The sequence below is a fragment of the Trematomus bernacchii genome, unplaced genomic scaffold (assembly GCF_902827165.1).
Source record: "Trematomus bernacchii unplaced genomic scaffold, fTreBer1.1, whole genome shotgun sequence".
In the NCBI taxonomy this organism is placed as follows: Eukaryota; Metazoa; Chordata; class Actinopteri; order Perciformes; family Nototheniidae; genus Trematomus; species Trematomus bernacchii.
In genome coordinates, this window is record NW_022987641.1 from 4,615,528 (window position 1) to 4,636,177 (window position 20,650).

The 20,650-nt window shown below is 41.3% G+C and overlaps 1 protein-coding gene across 1 annotated transcript in view; it reads right to left on the minus strand.

Annotated features, from left to right (window-relative positions):
• The window catches only part of si:dkey-97m3.1 (fatty acyl-CoA reductase 1), a 43,986-nt gene that overhangs the window by 22,020 nt on the left and 1,316 nt on the right, over nucleotides 1–20,650 (minus strand). Inside the window, exon 2 of the mRNA XM_034133466.1 lies at nucleotides 5,419–5,706. Within this exon, the coding sequence (XP_033989357.1) occupies nucleotides 5,419–5,706 (288 nt within the window). The remainder of the gene's footprint in view (nucleotides 1–5,418; nucleotides 5,707–20,650) is intronic.

Here is a 20,650-nt window from a genome sequence, read left to right on the forward strand (position 1 = left end):
CTCTTAGCGGCTACTCCCTGTCAGTCCATGATGTATTTTTCCCTTAAAAACATGTTACATTGGGAAAGACACATATGTAAACCAATATATGATTTAGTAAGTAAGTAAGTATACCCGACTAATAGTAGCATAATAGTGCCAAGCCGGGTGGAGAGCCACATTCTCTTAGCGGCTACTCCCTGTCAGTCCATGATGTATTTTTCCCTTAAAAACATGTTACATTGGGAAAGACACATATGTAAACCAATATATGATTTAGTAAGTAAGTAAGTATTTACATTTGCACATTTCATTGTGCAAATGTAAATACCCAGTATGAACACTTGAACAGCCCTAAATCATTATGACCTATAAGTTGTAAAATGTACCAAAAGCCAAATCCAAAATGATTATGCCTGTCCATTCATTTGACTGAGCCAAGAGCGCCCATGACGCTGCAGATTGGAGGCGGAGCTTAAGGAAAACGCAAGTGCGCAGGCAGAGATAAAATACCTCTGGATTTGGCTTTAAGCAAATAACATTTTTTAAAACACATACGATGCTTTACAGACGTCTCTTTCCCAATGTGAGAAAGTATTTTTGTGCCCAATGATATTACAGACTGACACGTTAGTTGTAGTGCCAACGTTTGGCCCCTACAAATGAGGTGCTTCAACGCCTGGCTCTCTTCTTTGGCGTTGGTGTGTCTTCACTGACAGCTGGCATTAACAATTCACTGCGCTCCACAAGTGGAAACACACACAGTGGGGCAGCCTGTTAGAGGCAGCAGGAATCAATACATCTTCAAAAGATCACCTGGCTCCTGGACGCAAATAAAAGGAAATCAATGCAACCGTGTAGTCATGTACGGTCAGAGTGAGATAATGTGCAATGGGAACGCACATCACACAGCAGGGATGCACAATTATTCATAAATGTATCAAAATTGCAATAAAGCCTATTTCAACTCCATGCAGTTTGTGCAATATTTGGTATTGTTATATGGTAAAATATGTGTAAATATTATTCCTTATTAAATATGGTGGTGCTGCAAAGATGTTCCAACCCACAGACTTAATACAAAATCCTAGTTTGGTACAGATCCTCTTAGAAAATGTTTCACAAATGCTGAATCACTCTACTATCGCGGCTCATACCGCAATTGCAATATCAGTAAAAGATCTTTGCAATAAGTCATGTTTTCAGAATCCCTCAGCCCTAGAACCCCCCTACTGTAAATATACCTCCTTGTACTGTATGTTACTGTGCATTCATGCGTGTCTGATATGCACAACTATTAATAACGTAGTAGCTGCAGGCCTCCAGGAAACACGCCTGACCTCGCGCAGAAAAAAGGAGGCAAGAGGAATATCTGCACTTCAATCAAGATAGACGGCATTTGTTGACGTGCTTCTTTAGAGTAAGAGATGTAATTATCTGCACGGTAGATAAAAGACTTGTGCACGCCTAATGAAGCGCCCAGGTTTGCGATCGTTTCAATAAAAGCAATTACAATTATGCCCTTATTTTTAACTCGTACCAACCCCTCATTAAGAAACTGGTGTGGCTTATTTCTTTTGCATCGGCATTGTCATCATGGCGTGGCTCTGGCTGGACTCTGATGTGTCTGGCATGTTAGGCATGGAGCTATTTATAACTGTAACACAGACTCTCAGTGGGATGGTGGAAGAAACACTGATCAAACTTAACATATGGTGAAAATACCCCACAATAAGATAAAGTCCTCATTTGAAACCTTAAATGTAAAAGTATTATCAACTTAATCCTATAATTGTAGTAAAAATACAGTTATTTTGTACTTATTATGCAAAGAAATGAATAGTCTTGCCATTGAACTGTGAAAATGTACTGCCCCAATGTTGACTTTTTTATGATTTATAGTTTGACCCCATTTTTATGTGTATTTGTATTTTTATTTTGTTCTGTTATATCTTCAACTAAAAAATATGATGTGCTACAAGCTATAGGGAAAGTGAAAACATTCAAATATAAATAATATATTAATAGATTTTTAGTTAATCCTCTTCCAATCCACTAATGATTTTAGGGCAACACATTTAGATTTCTGAAAAGAATCAACATACTACTAATGCAGTCAGCACACAAACACAAAAGCAATGTTTGTATCACTTTCCTTTTCAGCCGTCACAGCCATCACTGAATGGCCTCTGAAGCAATGATTTACACAGTATAGTCGTTTTGCAAATGTTGCATGTCCAGGTTCCTGCTCTGTAGGCAAATGTAACAATTCCTTCCAGCCCAAAGCAGCAGACAGACCTGTGAGAGGCCTGCTGGTATAAAGTGCCTGACATGCCATTCAGAGGCTGGCAGCGCAATGAGGCCTGCCAGTGTCCAAACAGCATGGCTCCCAACAGAGGAGAACTTCTGCCAGCTGTGCAAAGAAAATAACAAAGACAGAGGAGCACAACATTCCAGCCAGTCCAGAATAAATATAACCCCAAAGTTAAAAACAGAAATGTCTGTTAGGTGAGCTCATCAGGAGCTACAGTAAAGCAGACAGACAGACAGACAGTGAGATTTCTATCACTTTCTCCCTCTCCTGCTCCAGGGCATATCCCCTGAATGCATCCGTTAAAAAAAAAAACACTATGGGACAGATCTGATAGTCGTTACCTAGCAACAGGTGGCATGATGACACTGGCCTGGCTTGAAGGATGAGGAGAGAGGCTACTCGAGTCAAAACCACTGTTCTCCTTCATGAATTATGCCCAATCTGCATAGAATAATACTGACCTGAGGACTGGCATGCATACCAATTAGTACTTGAGGCCCGCTGATGGAAACTTAATGACATCACATTTGCATCGGGCTGAGCGCGAGTGAGTCTGAACTTGGCAGAGAGTCAAGCAGTGTTCTGATAACGGACACCATTAGAGTGATGCTGCATCCAATGGAACATGCTTTGAGGGGGAGATACTCCAAACGCTAGCAGTAGATCAATTATACGTCGATTTCTGTGAAGATGAAGTGGGTAAAATGGACGAGTAAAAGGCTGTCAGGTTCATGAATACTGAGTAATATATTTTTACATATTTAAGAAGTACAATATAAGACAAGCACAAGTTTCATGTGTGGGCCAAATTCCATTATACTCTTAGAATTTGCTGAGGTTAAGGTTAAAAATGGACCACGGGCTGCAGTTGGCACCCGGGCCGTAGTTTGGAAACCCCTGGTCTACGTTATTCGGGTTTTAAGAGCAGTCTTTGGACATGTATGTGTAGTCCATTCAGATTTAAGTCAATTTAACATATAACCTTGAAAATCTTGCATTGAACAATCTATCAAGCCCACATTTCTTGTGGAAGGGAGGAACGTACATTTAAACATTATGAAAGAGAGCATGTTTTTGGATATGTGAAAACACATATCAAAGAGAGACACAATGGACAAAGTGGTAGTAAGTATGAAAAAAGGTGGCCAATACCATAAAGACATCGTAAGAAAATGTATTTTGACACAAAAGAAGCATGTTATTCAAAGTATGTATAGCGGCATGTAAACAGTATTATAAGTAGAATATGCATTTACATCAGCCATGTTCACAGTTAAATTGGTAAAGCCTGTTTGTAATGAAGACCATGTTATATTATGGGATGCAGAGCTGTAAACCGAACCGTTTATCTTCTCTCTCTTCTGTTACAGTTTCTGCCTTGTTAATGACATGTTAGCAAATAGAAACACTGGTTAAAGGAAACACTTTTGATTATCACGGCTTCTTTTCTTCCTTAATAGCAGCAGCAGAGGAGGAACGCACATTAAATAAGGTGTTTGTATAAAAAGTCCTCTCACTGTCGCCCACTCTGATGAGCAGAGATTACAGGGTGTTAACTGGCACTTCAGCAGCACTGTTGTGTCACAGGGAACTAATTACACGGTGAGATTTATTCTGTGGATCCCGGTTTGCCGAAGCATTACGCTCACCTTGACAGAAGGATTGGGGACATAAAAGAAAAAGGAAAATAAACACAAGTGGTCGGCTTAATGAAAGGGACAAATTATCAAACTGCTACCACAGCAGTGAGCAGAATGCAAGAAAGGAGAATAGAGAGAAAGTGTGATTTTCTTCTCAGGTATTCTGACAGTTTGAGGCCGACAGCATCAAAGTAGAGCAGCAGCTGCCTCAGAGCACATCAAAACAGAACCGGTGTCAATGCTCCGGCCCTAACTAGGTCCAAAATAGTTTGGGTGTTTTTGTTGAGTCATGTTTTGCTGTTGGCCTGATATAACTGATGCCACCTGTTCATTTCCCTCCTCTTCCTCCCCTCACAATACTCTCCCTTTCCTCAGCTTCTCTCTTTTTTGTGTCTCTGCTTAAACTCAGAGAAATTCTTCTGGGTTCATTGAGTTTGCTTCACCATGGCAACAGCAGCTGCTGCTGTGTTTCACAGACACATTTCTATGTCTCTGTAAACACACAATGCAATGCTATTTGAACATCCCTGGGTTTGAATAATGATTTGAATTAACAGCCGACCTAGTCAAAACATCCAAACAGCCATGGCGTCACCTGGCATGAAGGTCTCCCAAATGCTGCCGTAGCGATTAAACACTATCTCATATCTGTTTGATGGTTACTAAATGAATGCTGTGTGTGTCTGTGCTGGTGAGGACAAATATGTTTTTTAAATATTTTGATTTGTAGTTTTCCACATGTTTAACATACAGTGAAAGCTGGCAGACAATGTAATGAAACCAAGGCATTACATTTAACCCTGAAGAATGATTCATGCAGAAAAGTGGTGAAGAAATGAGGCAGAGTGACATGTCTTACAGGTACATGTGCTATCGTACATGTATGTAGAGACATACATGTACGATTACGTTTTCCCCAATGTTCAATGCTGTTTATAATGGAGTTGCAAAGTAGGGGGAGGATTTTAAGCCCAGAGAGGCAAGTAAGAACATTTCATCTAGTAATCCATACATTTTGATCTATTTGCTTGCGAATTAACAGGTTATAAAAACGTTTTTACAGGATAATCCTTTAAGTTTCTTCTTTTTATTTTTCATCAACATTTAAAAAAAAAAAAGTTTAACCCTCATCATTTTATCATCAAGTAACTTTTTCCTTTTTTTGTGAAATCATGTGTTTTAAGTCACTCTCCTAAATACTATAGCAATACTATAAGTTTATCCACAGGTTTGAATTATTACTCTCTTTGTTTATCTTGAAACCATGCATTTCTATTATTTGTTATTGTTTGGATCACCACAATTCCCAAGAGTCGTAGTTTACTTCTCTTACGTACTGATATATTCAATGGTGGCATTCATGTAAGGTTTAAATGTGTTAGTTGTCTGTGAAGGTTCAACATATTGCTGGAGATCTGTTTGGTACGAGTGAAATCCTCCATATATAAACATATCAACTCTTCACAGTGCACACAGAGCTCTTACCTTGCAGGTCATCATGTCGCTGACCCTCTGCTCCATGGACTGTCCGGCCTTGGGTCTGACCAGCAGGTACAGGGCTCTGACCTCAGGGCACGCCCTCAGCAGCTTCTCCACCAGCACTTTTCCCATGAAGCCTGTGGCTCCTGTGATCAGCACGTTCTTGCCGGCGTAGTACTCCGGTATGGACGCCATGCTGCGGCCCTCTGTGCCCCCGCTGATGTCCGTCAGTCTGGTGTGTCCGTCTGTCGCCTGCTCCCCTAACCCGTCCAGGTCCCGCTCTGCAGACGGCTCCTGTGCAGTGAGGAGGAGGAGGAGGAGGATACAATGAGTGTGAGGGCTGGCAGCCACATTGTTTAAATACTGTTATCAGGAAGTACTTGTGAAGCGTGTGTGTGAGTACTCAGTGATGTAGCAGTAGCCAAATCTGAACTGTGAATCACACTAATGTGGCAAGGTTGTAAAAGCACATTTTGAATGAATGTGATGCTGCCTTAAATGGCTTGATATATTTTGGAATAGAACGAACACATTAAAACAAATTTGGATCAGTTTTGACATGTCTCTGTTCTGATCTATAATAATAAATGGCATGAATATTCATACATTGGAAAGAGAGGGGTTTAGGGGCAATTTGACATCAGCTTGTGTGTGTGTGTGTGTGTGTGCGTGTGTGTCTCAGCAGACAAAGACTCCTTAGGAGAAGAGATTTTAAAAGACTGCATTGTTGCAGCTATCTATATTCCTCATTTTCTAGGATCTCTCTCCCATGTGTGGTACAAGGATACCCAAAAAACATTTTCCCAGATTCCAAGTTCATCCCTTCCTACTACTTGTATTGTCAGGGAGGCTGTACTGAATGTATGTAAGTCGCTTTGGATAAAAGCGTGTAACAAATGACATGTAATGTAATGTCAGACCAACACCTCAAAACCCAAATATGTTGATGAGCATTTTTGAATGGATTTGTTAACTACCTCTTGCAAAGATGCACAATATTTTTCATACAAACCAGTCTGCAAACTGGGAATAAAGAGTCAGGTGCTAAAAAATCAAGTTTAAGACAGGTGGGTGAATGTAAATATTCAGAGTTTTTTTTAACGTGAATGCATTCAAAGTAAGGCTGAACGATTAATCGATTTGAAGTCGAGATTTGAAATGATGCAATTATCAAATCGCAAAGCCTGCGATTTTTTCTTCTTCTTGTGTGTCAGTCATCCACACCAATCAGAAGTGCTGTGCTCCACATGAACCAGTCATTGTTAACCAATCAGAAGTGGCCCATGATAGTAAGTGATAGACAGATTGATCCAATCACCTGCCAAGTATTTTTTAAATACTTTTCCAAATGGCTTCCAATGGAGCTTTCCTAGATGGTTTGGTGAAAAAAACCATCTGAGTCAGGTTAGTAATGCTCCATCACATGTTCTACATCTATTACAGGGTGAATCTTAAACTGAAGCTTGACTTTAAAGCAACGCAGGGGAAGTTTCATGTAAGTTTAGTTCTTTCACTCGTAGCTCGGGCTGCGGGGGTGCTAGAGACAGGAGCACGTTGATACGACCTTCCTAGCCGGAGATATGGCCGCATTTTACAATTAACTTCGGTAGGGTCGCTTAAAAACAAATGTCGCAAATCGAATCGTAATCGCAATATCTGTCAGAAAAATCGCAATTCGATTATTTCCCCAAATCGTGCAGCCCTAATTCAAAGTGTTTAATATCATCAATCTGGCAGAAAATCTTGTCAATATCAGGATGTAAATCGATTCCCAGTGACCTTTGGACGCCACCACAGGCCAACATGAACACCACCTGTTGGTTGGGACATCGTGACTTTACAGCTCTGATATCCACTATCTGACGACCAAAGCACAAGCACAGGACGTACAACTACAATCATCATAACAATATTCCACTTGACTTACATCTATCTGATCCCAAAGAACACTTTAACCTTGTTTTAGAGACATTGCATTACTTCTCTTGCAATCATTTACGATATTTGAGTGTAAATAAGTGTAGACTCAGGGATATCCTTGCATGATAAAAAATGACATGGAGACATATCCAAACTAACATTAGTTGAAGGCTTTGCTGTTTAGCCTCAACATTTATTCAACAATCTAGACTCACTGAAACTCAGTCAAAATCAAGAATGTCTGAAACACACCCAGAATAAAGTGACCCACGCTGGCACTGTGTCATTCTTCCAATGATGATTGACGTGACTCTTATTCCATGACACCTTAATTAGATCAACTGCTATGATAATGGTAGGAGTGCAATGGACTGACTAGCTAAATCAAAATCATGAGCAATGTCAGAATCCACTGCAGGTTTTTTAGTGACCCTAACCCTAACCCATTTTCAGCGATTCCTGAATGTTAAGATTTGGATCATTTGTGGGTCAAATTGTCAATTAACCTTCATACAGTATACGACAAAAGATGGCTTCCACTAACAATGTAGTATTTTCCTGGGTGAAAGCTTTGTTTTATGTGCTCAGGTTTGCGAGATATTTTTCAGTTACTTTCAGCGCTCAATGCTTTTTCCAGAAGAAACTATTAATCAAACTAGTGCTGCAACTAAAGAGTATTTTCTTTATCACTTAATCTGCTCAATTGTTTGATAGATGGATAAAATAATTGTTTGATGTTTTCAAAATCATAAGATAAAGGTCTGTTCCAGTTTCCCAGAGTTCAATGAGACACTTTGTACAGTTTTTTTTGTACAAAGTTCAACTATACAAATATTCTATTTACTTAAATTTACAACATGCAAAAGAAAAAAACCCATTACATTTAGGAAGCTGAAACCAACACATGTTGACATTTTTCTTGAAAAACAGTGAAATCCATTATGGAAAAAGTAACATAGAAAGTCAGAACGGGCGAGTTAGTGTTCCATGGATTATCAAGAGCAAGAAGCGGCACAGTTTATCTGTAACAATATGCCTTCAAACATGAAAGAGAAGGAGACACTTATTGTGGATTTGTTGCAGTTCTGTGCTTCTGTCTGGTTTCTATATTGTGTTGCCAAATATTTACAGTCAAACCCACAGAGACAACAATATAACAGCAGGCGTTTATAGCCACTTGAGAAAAATGAGACGTTGGATGTTTATTATGGCGGGACTATGGCTCCAGGAAAGCCATGCGCAAATGTGCAACTGAAGAATAAATAAGTATGGCTGCTGGTTTATCACAGTCGATAATATTCAGACTGTGTTTCAGACAGGAGAGAAGGTTCATCTCATAAAATCCTAGTCCAGAAAATACAATTGTAGGATACAGTTTGAGGATGTCAAAAAGTGAATTTATGAAAGCATTATAATAAACACAATATATTATGTTGAGGCACAGCACATTTGTAACTGTATGGCTTTTAACATAAGGAGAAATTGATTTTCTAAGACCTTTCTTTCTTTAGGCAATAACTGACATCAATCTGAGCCGTCATGTGACTTCTGCTGTTGTCCTCTGTAAGGCATGCTGCAGATATGGGTCTCTCTGATCAAAGCGTTGTGTTGGATGTGTGGGCTAAAAGCTCACAACCACGCTGCCAATGTTGCAGTGTGTAACCATGTCAATGATGCACAAACACACGCTTCTTAAAGGCACGATGACAGCTTCCTGTCTCTGAGCACGTCAAGTCCTGTCCAACATCTGCTAACCAGCATGTAAAAGAAAGTGCTGATAAGGATGCCGCCTACCAATAAAACGTTTGCACTTGGCAACAATAGCACAACATTTAGCCAAGGCTGACGCTGGATCAGCACTTTTAGTGACTCAGTGGAGCTTGTGATTTGTACCAAAGATGAGTTTTTTCCTTCAAGTCTGCTTGTTTGATTCTCTCTCTCCGAGCTGCAGATTCCCGGCATGTCTGCCCAAAGACAGGGAACAGAAATCAAAACCCCTCGAGCCAGCCGCGGCCCAGATAACAAAACAATCTTGTGTTTACTTGCTTTCCTTTCATTCTGCCTTCTGCCCCCGCAATATTGAATTACTCTCCCTTAAACACACAAAAAAAGACGTGTGTGTGTTTGATTATGTCTTCCTCTGGTTTGCAGTGGAAACGATGCGTCACACAAACTAAGGCTTTCAGGCTGAAAGCAAAGTCAACTGAGATTTACATTCACACAAGTTCCGACAGACCCTCTAATCCTATATATAATTGACAGACAAGGTAATATCTGCAGATCTACTACTCTGTATGCAGAGACACTGAATTAAGAAGGTCGATCAAGGTCTTCTGCTGACGGAGGCCCCTGACATTCCTGCTTTGTGCTACACAGAGTCCCCGTGTGCCCAAGGACGAGAGCGGGGGGGGCTGAAAGTCACTACGGATTAACGCCTGACAATGGAAATGTTCCTGCAGCTGGAAAAGTGTTGGAATGGACGCGCACATCCCAGAGTCAAGGCTTTTGAATACACACACGTATATGCATTCTTCTGAGGTCAGACAGCCCCCCCTCCAGCCTTTACCTCCGCCTGCCAGAGAGGATATTATGTCCCGCCTCCCCCCACATGCCAACATGAAAACAGGAGCTACATTAGCTAAATCAAGAATCTGTTTATTAGGGTCTGAGACCTAGGTCGGCGAAGACCCTATTGAAATCGGTTGCGCAGCGACCGATAAACCTTTGACCCCCGCAACATATGTGAAAACTCACCAAATGTTGCACGCGCGTCAGAAGTGGTGCAACTTCAGATGTGTAATTGGTTCCGGAACTTTGCGTAAAAAATTGCGTAGGCCACGCCCACTTCCGTTTTTAACGTAAACTCCCCCCACTTTAACTTTCACGTAAACGAACGAAACTCGCTACGCATATCTAGGGTGCGGAGACAAACCAAAAAGCCTCTTGGAGGGGTATAAAATAACGTACAGGAAGCCGGCCATTTTGAATTTGGTGTCGGAAAAACGCGATTTATCGCGTTTTTCGTCCTCCGCACGAAATCTATCTTCTCCCAGGGACTTTATCCGTACGACTCGAAATTCGTCGGGTAGCGTCTCGAGACATGGGCAATTCAAAGTTATCACGGAAGTTTTTTTCTTTCGCACGGCATAGCCGTGAATTGGCGCCAAAGTTTGCGTTCGCTCCGATGCTAGGCGATCCCTCACCATGGAACACGATGATGTCATAACGCCAACTGACATACTCAGAACGCCACCAAACTTCACATGATGGTTAACACTGCGGCCCTGAACAGCTCTTCATCAAATTTGATGTTACTTAATATGGCGTTACCATGGCAACAAATCCCTCGCCATAAAACACGGTGTCGCTGTAAATCCAATGGACACGGTCCCATCGTCCCCCAATCTTCACTTTTATATCACTGGTCCATGACTCAACAGCTCTACGTGAAATCTGAGATCTCACCGTATGCCGTTGCCATGGCAACGCATCCCACGCCGTAAAACACGATGTTGTCTTAATTCAATGGAAAAGGTTCCAAACTGCACCAGACTTCAGATGACAGTTAATGGTCCGGCCCTCAACAGCTCTACGTGAAATCTGAGATCTCACCGTATGCCGTTTCCATGGCAACGCATCACTCGCCATAAAACACGATGTTGTCTTAATTCAATGGAAAAGGTTCCAAACGGCACCAGACTTCAGATGACAGTTAATGGTCCGGCCCTCAACAGCTCTACGCCTATTCTGGGATGTCATCATATGCCGTTTCCATGGCAACGCATCCTTCGCCATAAAACACAATGTTGTCTTAAGTCATTGGAAAAGGTTCCAAACTGCACCAGACTTCAGATGATGGCTAATGGTCCGGCCCTGAACACATCTAAGCGTATTATGGGGTGTCATCAAATGCCGTTGCCATGGCGATAGATCACTCGCCATCAAACACAATGTTTATGATACTGCTGTAACTCCTAAATACATTGTCCCATCGGCCTGAAACTTCCCACGTTGGCCGAGTCCTCGAGACACCTACACACCTCGACGTGCGGACAACAGCCTGCGGAGCGTCGAAGACCCGCTCAACGCTGCTTGCAGCTTTAATTTGTATTAAAATGCAAGTATTTACCGAGGCAAGGTAAAGGTAACCAAGTAGCACGTTTCTACAATTCTCCAGTCAATGGATACCTGCAACCAATCCTTTTTGTACCAACATTTTAAAAAGTAGGACTATTTGTTTGTTTTTCTCGCAGCCAATCACTGTAAGGATTCATTGTTTTAATGTGCCATGTGATTAGCCCACTACTGCAGCAGCTACAACACGTACAGTCTGTTCTCTGGATGGGGATGAGAAGTGTTCTTGCATCTATGCAACTGAATACTTTCATTAACATGAAAAAATAGGAATAAAGTTAAATAAATGGTATTCAACTAAGTATTCTGTTGGTATCTGTATCACTTTAAGGGTTGAAAGGTACTTGTACTGTCATTTCTTAACAATACAAAGCCCTACTGAGTAATTCGTCTTTTTTCCAGGCTGCCTGATAGTTTTTATAATTCCCGGATCCTGTCCTCTTCAATCATATGCGTCGTGAAGGACGAGCAGAATAAAGCTCAGACAATGTGTGTCATTATTAACCTTGTTGTGTTGTCACTGATGAATAAGATAAGCATGCTTTTTACAGTCTGTTTTAAGACTTGAAAGAAAAAATGTCAAAGTACTGGACAGCAAGGACGCACGCTGAACCCTCCAGGGACCAGCTTCTCAGGTTATGATGCCATCTTGACAAAGTACTGCGTCATGTCCAAAGTCACAGGGTCCTTTCAAAGTAAAGTTTGGAGATGCTGAAGGCGTAAGAAAACAACTCAGCAGCACTCTGACCTTATTTCATCTTTCCTTTTCTTCTGACTGAGGGTTTTTTCTGTGTTTCCTCAAAGCCTCGCTCCCCGGGAGGTCTGCAGGTTGATTTGAGCTGCAACTCTGCATTTCCTACGCTGCCTCCAGCTTTTCCTCACACAAGCCCTCCATTAGTGGGTCAGCCGGGAGCTGCTGAGACACGGAGAAAAGCGGGCTCGACAGCTGCACACTGGCTGAGACCAAATGGCTGCAAATCCAGTCAATAATTAAGGCAGCATTAGTCGAATTGAATGGCAGTGCTAAATCAGTGCTTTTCACTAAACAACAAAGCCAACGTTGTAAAACAAAATGTCCCTGAGTAGCTGAGTTCTACAACTTTGGGCAGGCGTTTTTACATCCCGGTGCCAACATGGAGACATCGAAAACTTAAAGACAAGTACCAACTGGGAAACTCAAGCCAGGAGGAGGGAGAGTTTCAGGGGCCAACGCTCATCTTGCAAAACCAACATTACAGCGTGTCGTTACAGGAGGCGTAGCATCAGCACCAGCTTCAGTTACAGGAATATATTGGGTTGTTGCTCATGCCAAAACTGGGGTGCATTTAAGCATGAGGATCATCCAAGTCTCCTTCTGTTTCAGGAAGGAACTGTGGATAAGATAAGAGCGGAAATGAGCGACTCTGGGGTCGGGTGATGGCCTGATTATGAGATTAGACGAATTAGATATATTAGCTCCTGTAAAAAAGGGAGCCGAGTGACTTCATATATAACTAATAAAGTCCAGATTGTGATCAAACTACTCAAATTGATTGTTTGCTGTGACCTGCACCTTGCAATTACAAACACAATCCATTTCCTTTCCCCCTTGGTGGTGTTTTATGGGGCAAATACATGTGCCATATGCCCGTGATCATTTCTTAACTCTAAACAACTATTTTTGCTAAACATGTACACTGCTTTAAAAACACATTTCCCAGCATCCTTCAGCTTAGCTCCCCCGCTCCAGTATGTGAGGTTGTGACATTGCCCTTTACACAAACCCACGTAATTGCCCAGCACTTTTAAGAGCTCTTATCCCAGATTGCATTACTGCACAAAAACCAGCAGGTCTTCTCTTCCACTTCATCCTTTCCCAGGCAGCTAAAGGCTAATCTAATTAGAATTCATTATATTAGCTTTGGGCTTGAAGGATTTAAGCAGTGTCTCTTTATTTTGTAATAAACCATAAGCCAGGTTCCATCCTGTATGAAGGCTGTTTGTCAGGGAGATTATGTTTCTGTGTGTGTGCATCAGCGCCTTGTCTACATTATGTCTGACGCAGGAGGGACTCTGTAATTACAGCAGCCGGCTCTGAGTGACAGCTGCTGTTGTGTCAGTTTACGCCTGGCTCAGACCCAGATTGGAATGGTACTCCCAGTGCTGCTGCCGGGCCAGGAGGGCATGAACTTGTGGTCATCATGGTCTGAATCCCAGGCAGCACTTTCTCTTCATCAAACAGGAAAGTAGTTCAAAAACACGAGGGGCTAGAATGAGGTCAGCTTACATCGGAGACAGTGCAGGGGTTTAATTTGTACTGCTATATGCTTGATCGTAAAAAGGAAGAAAGCACCGTAATCAGTGTCTATTAGCTGTAAATAGCATAATAATCCAATGTAATCTAGTATTTCTCTACTTCGTCTTTCTATAGGGTGTAAATCCTCTTTTCCATGGAGAGTTGAGGGGGCTGAAAGGGCCTATTACAGGGTCCGTACTGGGAGAGTTTCTCTGAATTGGTGACGGGTTTTTTACATGCAACCATTAAAATACACAGCAGGTAGTCACTTTTACAAACTTACAGGAATAACTAGAAATAGAACCAGAAGGTCACTTAGAGAGGGCAGAATTGATTGTGTGTATCCTCCCCATGAAGTGGATCCTCTTAAGATGTTAAAGGCTTCCCCGTTTGGCCAGTGCTGTTCTTCCTACCAAGGTTCAAAGAAAATCTGTTAACCTGCTCACAAAAAGACAAGCAGGCCAACCCTAACCAGAAACAATACGCGTCAATACTAAAGCAGGTGGAAAAACCACCACAGCTTATGTTCGCCACAGTTACGACACAGCTATCACAACATCAGTGATCACGTACAAATAAAATATGAATTGGACAAGAGAATTCAGAAGAAGTGGTAACATGAAGACTTCCCCCTGGAAACTAAAAACCACGGCATCACCAGAGCACAAGAACAGCTGGGCTTTTTCTATGAACTGACACTGGCAAGAAAACGCCTGTAAGTGGTAATAAGTGCCCCAAATTCAACTTTATTTCTCACGAGAGTAAACTATATGGAGTGTTTATTATGTAAGGAATAGTGGATAAGTGTTTTAGGACACAGTCTTTGATTTGATTCACTTTAATTTGAGGCGTGGGTTTGTAATTCTTGACAAGAATACCCCGTGAAAGCCCTAGCCACAGAAAGCCCAGTTTTCTTTTATGACCCATTTGAAACAGCCATTAGCGCAGCGGCTGACAAAGAGCCCTCCGCTCACAGACATGCGGGATGATGGGAACGGGCCGTAATTGGTGAGGAAGTTTCCGTTATCAGAGAAACAGGCCGGGGCAAATGCCACAGCTGCCCTGTCACTTATCGTGCAGCTCATGTTGCATCAGGGTATCAGTGAGGAGGGGCCGGTTCCTCGAAGCAGCCTTCACTGCTCCATAGAACATGTTGGCTCTCTGGGGTCGTCTTTGAACATCACATCCTTCAGTGGCTTCATCCAAATGAATGACTCCAAACTAAATAAAACCTACTTTCTGTTATTTCCATTTCAATATACTCTGTTGTTTCCAGAGAATAAGAACGGCATTTGGTACTACTTTGAGAGATAATAGGGCACTTCCGTAGTTTGAGTTTCCACTTTTAATATTTATTATTTATTAGCGTCATATTTGTTGCTTAAATAGAAATGTGACTGTTTTGCATGTTCAGTCGACTTGCTATGCACTGATGAAAGTTGGATTTGAAATGATTGTGACAGTGTGACTTATTCTTGATAGATAAAGTGTATATCTTCTCAAAACTTAATAGATCAATCTCTTCCAAACATATCACAGTGAAAATTAAATGGGAATAAAAAGAGGAATATGTCAAATTATTCCAACTTTATGAGCAGCTGTATAGTTTGCAGATCGCTTAGGTTTATATTTAGTTCAAAGGAATTGATTGGAGGCCAATTGATTGGATAACACTTGGAGAACACTGTCACTACTTCCTTTTAATTCATGTAAAATTGCATTCTGGGAAGTTACCCTCTACGGTAGGTAAAAAACCATCAATAGATTATTTCAAAATAAAACGCTAAATACATTTTAAAAGTATTCTTTGGTGGGAACTGAATTCAAGGTTTTGAAGACCTGCAGAAACTTGTTATGCCGTTATAGATCAAATCCAAAGTTTATACATCATGCATTTTGTATAGATTTTCCCTATCATAATACATCCGGGATATACTTAAAAACATTTTGTATTAATACTGTGACACTAAGAGCGGTATTGCACAGCTTCCACACAGAATCTTGTAAGCCATTCCTTGTCCTTGCCTTTAAACAACAACTGGCTCGCTTGCGTGGAAACCAATATCTGTGACCAAGTCAGTTAATCAAGTATCCTGTGCAAAGATAGATTACAGCGAGCACGCAACACTAAGAGTAATGCACTACTCTACGCGCACAGCCATTCTCCATAACTTCACCTTGTGCTGCTGCCAGAGAGGTTTATAATTAATGACACTGGAGCTATTGAGTCATTTGATGTGCTGTTCGAGTATCTCATCCATCCATCAGTCCAATATGCAGATTAGAGGCGAGGTGGAAAACACAAGGATGGATTTGGACACTAGAGGCATGAACACCACACAAGAAAGTCAGGTTTCCCACTGCTTTGGAAAGATTAGGATCTATGCAACAGGTTTCAGAGCAGACACATCATTCTTTGTTGTGAAACAAGGAAACACCCGCCCATCACATACTGCTCACTCCAGTAAGATGTGATAGCATCTGAAGCAGACAAACCTCTCTCTAAAGGACATGACAAACCTTTAAAAACATTGCTGTTGTTGCCAATTTGCTGTTTCTTCCAGGTGCCGGGAGGACAAGGTTGTTGTTGTTGTTGATGCAAAAGTGTGTTTGGGTTGGTTTAAGGGAAAGGGGATGCAATCAGCTAATCAGCTTTGGCTCTCTGCTGGGTACAAGGCTAGAAGACGAGATTAAAAGCAAGGCTGCTCTCTTCCTGGGATTGAAGTGAGGAGGTGGTCTCGCAGGGGCAAATTAGAGCCGTACCTTGCTGCCACAGTGAGCGATGTGGTCTGAAACTGAGGTCAAATAGAAACGTTTCATTGGGTCAATGTGGCAAGATGCATCTACACTAACGTGATTACTTTGGAAAAAGCAATAATGAGGTTACTAAAAGTGTCTTATCGTTGCACACACTCATCATTTATTCAAGTAATGATTACTAAATGCCAACTAATCCATCAAGAGTGTGTCATACCATCATTTCACAAAATACTAGCAACACAATAGTGCTTGTTTTGTTTGAGTTCCAGTCTAAAACCCTAGTTTTAATTTAAAATGACATAAAACAGAGACAAGAAGAAAATCCTCCCATATGATGAGTGTAATTGATAATGTTTGGTATTTTTGCTTGAAAAATGACTTAAAGCCACTCTTTAATACTTGTATAAAAACAATGGATGAAATGACCATATGTTAGGCTCAAAGTAACAAACCCACAGAGCCATACATGTATCAGCTGGATCTTCAGTTCACTTCCACAGAGCACATATTCTTTTTTTAAAGAGCCAGGCAGTTTCCAGTGGTTGGTGGAGACCAGATCATTTCCCACTAATTGTTTGAGCACTAAACTAAAAGCGAATGTAATGGCCTTGGCCCGCAGAGTAAATACAGTCGAATAAAAGGCCGTAAAGTCAACTGTAGACATTCAATTTACTAAGCGTTTTGTTGTAAAGGCCTTTAATCTGCCTTTAACAAAAGGCTTCATGGTTCCCTTGAAGGCAGCCTGGGGAGTGGCTGACTTTATCTCCTCTATCTGTGCGGCCAATACTATGATTGTCTGCGTAGAGGATGCCATGATCAAGAGCTCCTTCCCTCTCCTCTCTGCTTGTCTAACACCCTGCTATGTGTGTATGCTCAGGTCCCAGGGAAAGCAAAGACTGTCAGGTTTAAAGAGGAGGCTGTGCAGAGCCCTGGCTGACGGCCACACTGACCCTACAGAGGAGGGCTGGGCCTTCATCCAAAACTCATCATCCCAGATACACACAGCCGGGCTGGGCCACCCTGCCACTGACATCACTAATGGAGTCCAAGACAAACATCACTCCAAATGATCCCCAGAGGCCATTCCTTTAAAGAAAAAGACCTTGAGCTGTGACTTAAAGGACACAGATTGTAAAGAGAGGGAGTTTGAGATGCAGCAAGAGCAACTTGAAATGTGTTGTGAGGTCACAAAGACTTTCAACTTTGTCCAACAAAATACTGATCAGTTCATCCTTGAGTTGTAGTGGAAGTTTGAACCAAAATGAAATGAATTCACTCGAGGCGTTCTTGAGACTTTGTGTTCACAAGATTGGGACAAACATGGATAGACATCCTGAAAACACAACGCCTCCGGCCTCGGTTGTCGCAGGAACAACAAAACATCACATTAGGGAACACAAGACATCACTTCATGGCGCTTTTAGGTCACCTCTTGACTAAGATCTGCAAATTGTAATGACATTTCTCACATAACAAAAAGGGAAGTCTTCAATGGAGGGATACAGTTTGATTTATGTTTGCAGAATGTGTTAACAACCACCACATACACAGAGAGCACATGTTTAAGGCCACCCCCAAACTAAGTGCAAATAGTCGTTTTTGCCTTTTCTCCCCACTTCTAGTGAATGTGGTCGTATCATCACATTGCTCTCCTCTCCTGGGTGGTTACTCATCAGGTTAATCACCTCTCTCATACAGTAAACCTTCAAGTATTCAAGTTTGTTTGGACATGAGTGGATACAAATTACAGCCCTGAGGCCGAGGGAGGATTATCCTTGTGTTGAGTAGCATTACTTCTTTTAAATGTGTAATCTTCAGAGCTCGGCCACACCTGCAGTATCATGTTTCTCTTCCACTCAACAACAGATTACTGTAACCAGGAAAGTGATGTTGCAACACCTACCAGCTAATCACTTGCAACATAATTAACTTCCTCCACAAAAGCTACGAGTACACAAGGTTAAACAGGCTATAGTGTACAATATTATAATGAGTAGTAAGTGAACCAATATTGACTGTTCTGGTGGAGCAGTGAGTGTCAATACAAACTTTAGAAGGACATGATTTGTTGTAGCTGAATCACTGAGGAACACATCGTATTCTTTACAAGTTTACATTGGCTCCTTGCTTCTGTTTCAATCTCCATTTCCATTTAATTGACAATTTATTTCACTCTCTTCCACTCTTTATTTGAGCCCTTTGTAACTTGTTCTATAGTCCTAATAAACTGAATCAAACGTGTTATTGACTACGACCTGCCCACTTTATAAGACGTCTTAGAGTGGTCTTGTGCTGTATCTGGGGGTCATTGGCTCTATTCATCAACACTGGGTGACTCTCTGCCTCTAAATCCTCTCCATTCCCCTCCAGGGACACACTGTCCATCGGGGGTTCAATGTCATTCACTTCATCAGAATACCCCCGGCTGGGTAGTAACAGCCAGGAGGCCTAACAGGGACCGCAGATGGAGAGGTGTATTGCAAGGTGACCCATGTGAATTGGGCCTTCACCCTACCAGTGTTTCTGTATTCACTATACAATTACAGTATACAATATATGTTAGATTAAAGATACATGTTTTGCATAACTTGCTGTAGTGTTTTAGATAAATAAAATACAAGATAAATGTGTAAATATACACATTTTATCTCAGAAAATATCCAAGTTTTTCCTTATAATATTACGACTGTAATCTGGGGACATTTTTATTATTTTCCTCAGGATATTTACCCCATCAACCAATCTAGATAATATATATTTGTCTACCTAAGTTCAACGTCATACTAATCACAGTACTCCTTATACTGCATTTCTTGATAGAAACATTGGTTCTTGACCATAAAAGACTTTTAGCTGACGACGTTTCACCACGGTCATTTGACCAAGTGTTAGCTGCGAGCTCACTTCCTTTTAATGCACAATAACTGTTGGGATTTATGTTTCGGCCTCCAAAGAATTCACCTGAGGGAGGAAATCAATCCATGTTGTTTATACAGTTCTTCAGAAAAATCGAGTTGAATGGGGTAGAATGAAAAACATTTGTGAAAGGTGGCAGTACTCAATATGTGTTTCCCTCAAATTGCACTGACTGACACTATAAAAAGAGATTTACATCATCCTTGCAGCGGCTGTTTATCTGCTGAATAGGAAGCGCACTGCGGTCCCCAAACCACATCACAGCCTCTCTCAAACTGCCTGAAACTGTGGAGAGGCAAGTCAAAATAAAATAGCTGAGCCTACTATCACTCTCTGTGGTAAATGGAAATGCAGGGAAGATGACTGGAAAGAGCGGAAACACATCTATTTGGTGTTTAAAATGTATGAAGACCTGCAACAGGAGACAGGAAATAAAGCAAGCACACATATGCAGCAGAGGGTTGTGGAAGAATATGAAGATGAGAGGATGTCATAAACCCGGAAGATAAGACAGGGACTTTTTTTGTTATGAAATCCAACAATGTCAACTATTAACTTCCTTAGAAGCCACGTTTGCAACTTTAGAAACCAGAAAGGAATTAAGGTTGAGATTAAAATGCTTTCTGGCCACAAAAAATACATAAATGAGCACACATTCACGAACGTGCATGCACACTTATCTGAGAACAAAATGTTGGCCATGTCGTGATGATAATTAGAGATCTGTTGGCGATTCTGATTGAGAAAGTCACTTTTCTCATCTTGTCTCTTGTTAAATGAGATAGTGACAGGTAAGGGTTATGATCACACATCAAAACACATCAACAAAACCCTATGAGTGGAATTGTGCTTACAGAATGCAAAAAATGAATTGGTATAGATGTAGTAGTCTGTAAAGTTTATTTTCTTGTCTGAAAGTCTAAAAATAGAACTGTGATAACGTTAGAGAGATGGTTCCAGCACTGATGTGAGGTATCACTCTGTTTCAAGATGTGTGTACAGTCAAAACAAGTCCAAGCCTAAAGTACAAATCATTATGCAACAACACACATCTTTTCTGTAAGGAAATTGCTTTTATAATTGGGATCTGTTATCTGATGTGGACCAATTAGTCTCAGAACAGGAAAAACATAAACAAATGTGACACATGAACACAAGCTGCTGCCCAGTTGCAAAATGCTCTCATGAACATGAGAGTCAGCATGGCTTTTCTATCAGCAGGGAGGTGATTCA